The following is a 6000-nucleotide window of genomic DNA, read 5'->3' on the forward strand; positions in this document are numbered from 1 at the left end:
TCAATGGTACTAGCAGTCACTCCTAAAAAATGTTGTTAAGACGGACACAAATACAGAGGCCCTTGGTAATCCTGACTGCCTAATCCACCCTAGACACAAACCACCAGAGCAACCTAGTATCTGGCTGACTACAGGCCTAGATGACTTTCTATTTCTCTGTGTGCTGCATCTGCATGTGAATATACACAAACAAATAATTAAACATCAAGCAAATATCAACAGGATTAGCTTGGCATGTTAGAACAAATCTTGATAAATCCGCCTCAGTAACAATACTCAAACTACAAGTCTATGAGAGGAATACAAATTCAGCCTATTGAAGTATTGTCATGTAAGGAAAGATATTTTAATAAACTTGCTCTTCCGTCAGTTCCTATTACTAAGGGACTAAAGCTACTGAGCTGTGGAACTTAGGCCAAAAAGGGGAATTTGGAAATGCAAATTAGAGATAAGGTGGTAATAAATGTCTGTTATTCAGCAATACATAATCCTTGATGCCAGGAGCTATTTTAAAGATGACTTTTAATAGGTCTGTGAAATTGGAAGCATACATACCCAAAATGGACATTTCTGGTACAGTAGCATGATAGGGTCCATTAAGAAACTCTGGTGCGTTGTCATTGATGTCTTGAACTTTAATAATAAATTCAGACGGAGGCTCCAGAGGTTTGCTTGTCTCCCAATCCACTGCTTGAGCTGTTAGGGTATACTCAGCCTTTTCCTCCCGGTCAAGTCTTTTTATAGCATGGATATCTCCAGTTACATCATTTATTTGAAAGATGGTCCCAGCTCCATCACCTGATAGGATATACTTGATTTTTTTGCTCCCAGGATCCAGGTCTGTGTGTAGCTAAAATGAAAAATGGCATTCGTTAGTGATGGAGCAACCTTAAAAGTTATTTTTTTAACTACCTCCTTTTTGAATATTAAGTTGGTTCTTTTTACACAACATCATCAATTTCTGCTAATAGTAGCTGTACAAAGTGTATGCAGCTGTGCGGATATCAATTAAGAATAAGATATAATGAAATTCATCTAAATAAGATAGAGCAGTCCTTAAAAAGTACTCTGGCCTGTTTAGTACAAAACAACATGCTTTTAGAATGATAAAAAGGTCAAGGAGAAAAATACAAAAATATATGTTTTATTTTCAATCTATTACATTTATTTAAATTATTATGATTAGTTACCTTTTTTGGGTCAATATCTGTATGCCCAGTACTAGGTGAATCCCTTCTCATATAATCATTTCCTTTTTATTTAAAAAACTGGGTTAAGAATGTTTCATATGAAACATGAGAAAACTGATGCTGAACAAGGCACATATTTACCTCTCCAAGGTTGACATTCGACAGACTCAAGTGAGGTAGATCCAGAATTCAATTCAGATCTGCCTGTGATATTTATACAAACAAAAGTAATTCTAATATATTGACTGATATTAAGATATTACATTTTTGAAAGCCTTTTTTCCTTTAGTTTGGACAATTCTTCTAGTTCAGGAAAGTCATTCCCATTTTACAGAGAAGAACACTGAGGCCAGAATATAGGAGTACCTTTTCCAGAAATGGAACACCCCAGAAAATGACTACTTTTCTTCATGAACCCAAATCCATTTTTGGTCATAGCAATGAATATTTACTGAATTTGTGTGTCAAGCAAATACTCTGCCTAAAACACTGTGGTAGGTACCAGGGAAAACAAAATCCCTGGTTTTAAGGTTCTGACAATTTTCTCTCAAGCAGGAGACAGGAGTATTCTGATATTATATATAGTGTTTCTCCTGTTTAAAAAAAAAAACTAACATAAAATAAAACAATAATATATATATTTGGGGATTTGAATTTTTAAAAGACAAGTCCATTGCAATGTACTACTTCAATGTACATATTTTCAGTTTAATTCAATTACTTAATTGCCAATATAGTTCCAGCTGAGATTTCAAATATTTGTTCCAAAAAAAAAAAACTGTCTTGTGGAAAGAAACTCCTAGAAATTCAAAAGACGCTGTGTTCCCTTGGGATTCCCTTTATTCAGAACAGCCTCTTTCACTTTCTTCGACAATTTAAATTGTATTAAACCCTTCAATAAGTGAAAAGAAAGGCTTATAAAAAAGACATAAAATAGCAACAAAGATTCCAAACGCATCTAGATCTCCTACTTTACCTTTGCATATTTTTTAAAGCATACGATTACATTAAATATTTATTGATTCTCAAAATGTATCCCTTTCATTTATTGTATAAAATGTATTAGCATGAACAAATATTGAAATGCCACTTTATCTTAATGAATGTGGGATTATAATTCATTAATGTGATATTAATCCTAATTTATGATCATTTTAATTTATGTGCATTTTAATATTTCCATTAGCATTTTTATTAAAAAATTTGAATAACATATACTTCATGGAAGTTTCCATTCACATACAAAGAGTTCTTGAGACACAGAAGGGATCACGATCACTATGTATCATTTTTGTCCACAAAATTTTGTTAATTAACAAATAAACTATTGCATTTCGTGTCATTATTATTTATGTTAAAACTTATTTGTGCCATATTTTCTTCTAATTACCAATAGCCTCTGATTATTAAATGGTATTACAATTTTATGTTTTAATGCTCCCTTGTGTTTAAAAATAACTAAGGGAAGTAACTAATGATAAAAAAGAAGCATAGGTTTTTTGGGTTTGGTTTGTTGTTGTTGTTGTTGTTGTTGTTGTTTCTGAGACAGAGTCTCACTCTGTCGCCCAGACTGGAGTGCAGTGGTGCGATCTCAGCTCGCTGCAAGCTCCGCCTCCCGGGTTCACGCCATTCTCCTGACTCAGCCTCCTGAGTAGCTGGGACTACAGGCACCCGCTAAGGCGCCCGGCTAATTTTTTGTATTTTTAGTAGAGACGGGGTTTCACTGTGGTCTCGATCTCCTGACCTTGTGATCCACTCACCTCGGCCTCCCAAAGTGCTGGGATTATAGGCGTGAGCCACCGTGCTCAGCGAAGCATAGGTTTTTGAAAGAACTAAACACAAAGCTAAGATTCCGGTTTCTCTAACTATATGAACTATATAGTTAAGAGAAATGAGTGAAGAAATTCACTCATTTATTTGTGTTTCAGTTACTTTGCCTAGAAGACAGGGATAAAGCATCTATGTGCAGAATTGATTTTAGAAACTGAGACCATCTAGCTATCTGAAAATTATTAAAACAGAGAAGAGGCACTATTAAGTGTCCATTTTTCCTTCGTATCACATTCAGTTATGTACAACTATCTGAAAACATTGTGATAATCCCAGTTCCAATGTAAGTAAAAGCAAATTCTCAAGACTCCCTTCAAGAATAGCTTTTAAACATACAGCACTTTAAAAAAAATGAGATATATACTTCCTCTTGCTTTCAGAAATTTTACTTTCAGCTTATCTAAGTAAAATCCAGATCCTGGGGCCAATGATAATCTCAGAACAGAATATTGCATATATGAATGTTCATTTATTCATCCTATTATTTGTATCACACACACTGACACACACAGACATGTATACACTCATGACTCAAGTCATGTACCTGCACATGACTTGTTCAGGTGATCAACTTGATAATACACGAAAAGACTATAGGTGTGCAAAACCAGCAATTTACAGAGAGCAAAGTCACCCGAGGCTGCAGGTCTGATCCTGAAGTATATACTTCAGCCCTCCGAAGTATTCAGGATACATGGTTACAAGCTGTAGCTTTTTCTGTCAGTCTTCACATAAGTGTGTCATATCCTGTTCACTTAATGCAACAACACTGCCCCGTCAATGTACCCCACCTAAGAACTCCCTCTCTGAGATTATGGAGCCAAAGATATCCCAAGTGCACTGAATGTTCACATACTATGCATCATTTAGAACAGGAATGCCCAACTTCTGGGCTGTAAACTAATTCTGGTCCAGGCCTCAGGGCAGGAGGTGAGCAGCAGATGAGCTAATATTACTGCTTAAAAAATACTCTGGACTGTTTGGTATAAACCAAAATGCTCTTAAAATGATTTTTAAAAAGGTCAAGGAGAAAAAAAAAAAGTGTTATTTTCAACTTACTGATACACTTATTTAAAGTTATTATGATTAGCTACCCTTTATGGGTCACTACGTGTGTGATAAGGACTATGTGAATCACTTCTCACATAATCATTTCCTTTTTAGAAACATAAAATGAGCTAAGAATGTTTCACATGAAACATACAAAACACAGAGCGGATACATGGTTACAAGCTGCTGTTTTTTCTGCTGCTCTTCACATAAGTGTGTTATACTTTGTTCACATAACAACAACACTGCCCTGTGAACACATCCACCCAGAACCCTTTGTCAGACCAGCAGAGGCATTAGATTCTCATAGGAGCAGGAACCCTATTGTGAACTACACATGCATGGGATCTAGGTTGCATGCTCTTTATGAGAATCTAATGCCTGATGATCTGAGGTAGATTTGTTTCATCTGGAAAGCAAACTCCCACCTTCTCCAGTCCGTAGAAAAATTGTTGTCCACAAAACTGGTCCTTGGTGCCAAAACGGCTGGGGAAGGGTGATCTAGAGGAATGAGTGCCATCTCTTCCAAGGACTGATTCTGCTAATCAGAGCAGGATCAGAATCACATGCAATCCTGCCTGGGCAGGTAGGACTCACTCAGCTGGCTGTGGTACAATAAGATCTCATTCATTCATTCAATAAACCCCATGCTCTTCTCCGTCTTAGGGATGGAGGTAGAGTAATAAAAAACACAGACAAAGTCTCTGCTCTCAAAATACCATAATTTTGTGGGAGACAGAAACAAATAGAAAATTTATGGGAAATAGAGCCTTTAATATATTAATATTATTAATAATTAACTACATAGTAATATATTAATATTTGTAATTAATACATATAATTATGGTTATTATTAATGTATTGACTACTTATTACCTGGTAAACATTTCATATTTATGATGTTATTTTCACAGCAAACTAGAAACCTTTTCTTCATTTTACCAATGACATGATTGAGATTCAGAGATTTTCAAGGAACTTTTCCAGAGAGTTTATAATCTACAAGTAGCAAACTTAATGGCTCAAGTTTTCGAGTTCATTTCTGGATTCAAATGCATACTCTAAGAGCTATGCTAAGAAAGGAACTGGGGGCTGTGAGAGCATACAGAAATTTTACATAACTCAGAAAATAGGGTACAGAAGGACAGAAAGTCTACCCCAAAGAAGTAATGATTAAAACTTCAGAGGCAGGAGAATTGTTGAACCTAGGAGGTGGAGGTTGCAGTGAGCCAAGATCGTGCCATTCCACTCCAGCCTGAGCGACAGAGCAAGACTCTGTCTTGAAAAAAAAAGAAAAAAGAAAGAAAGAAAGAAAAAACTTCAGATCTCAACATTGGAGAAAATGTGTGCCAAGCACAGGGAATCCAGAGATGAGAGAGAGCATAGTATGAGAGAGAAACTACTAGAGCAACGAATTGAGGAAAAAAAAAGGTAGTAAGAAATAAGAGAGCAAGCCAGGGGCCACATTATACAGAGTTGTGAAACCAAGATACAGGGCTTGAATTTAACTAACTGTGACAAGAGAACACAAATAAATGGTTCCAAAAAGTTGTGACATGATAATAGTTTTGTTGTAGTATATTGCAGTGGTTGGTGTCTGCTTACAAGCAAACATTATAGAAGCAAAGAGAAAGGGGAGGTTCGAAAAAGAAAACATAGACAGCAATTCTCAAAGCTGCCTTAATTCTGATTCTCAAGGCCAGCCTAGCATCCAGGATCTGGCATGTTTACAACCAGATGAATCCCCAAACCCTCTGGCCACCCACTGTAGCCTGGTTGGAGGAGCAGAGAGTATCAAGTAAGCCTTCAATTTCAGGAATCCTAACAGGACTGCTACATAATTGAGCCGAATTGTGTGTATCAGCACCATTACACCCTCATCATCTCCCATATATTTGCATAACACCTTCCAATTAAAAGACAAGATTTC

At 36.2% G+C, this 6000-nt stretch overlaps 1 protein-coding gene across 1 annotated transcript in view; it reads right to left on the reverse strand.

Moving 5' to 3' along the window:
• CDH8 (cadherin 8) overlaps positions 1–1094 on the reverse strand; it is a 253081-nt gene extending 251987 nt beyond the window's left edge. The window contains exons 1-2 of the mRNA XM_033219852.1: positions 1068–1094; positions 556–850 (exon numbers count right to left, since the gene is read on the reverse strand). Of these exons, the coding sequence (XP_033075743.1) occupies positions 556–850; positions 1068–1094 (322 nt within the window). The remainder of the gene's footprint in view (positions 1–555; positions 851–1067) is intronic.
• Positions 1095–6000: the final 4906 nt, after the last annotated feature.

This window comes from Trachypithecus francoisi, unplaced genomic scaffold, assembly GCF_009764315.1.
Source record: "Trachypithecus francoisi isolate TF-2019V2 unplaced genomic scaffold, Tfra_2.0 Lachesis_group10, whole genome shotgun sequence".
Classification (NCBI taxonomy): domain Eukaryota; kingdom Metazoa; phylum Chordata; class Mammalia; order Primates; family Cercopithecidae; genus Trachypithecus; species Trachypithecus francoisi.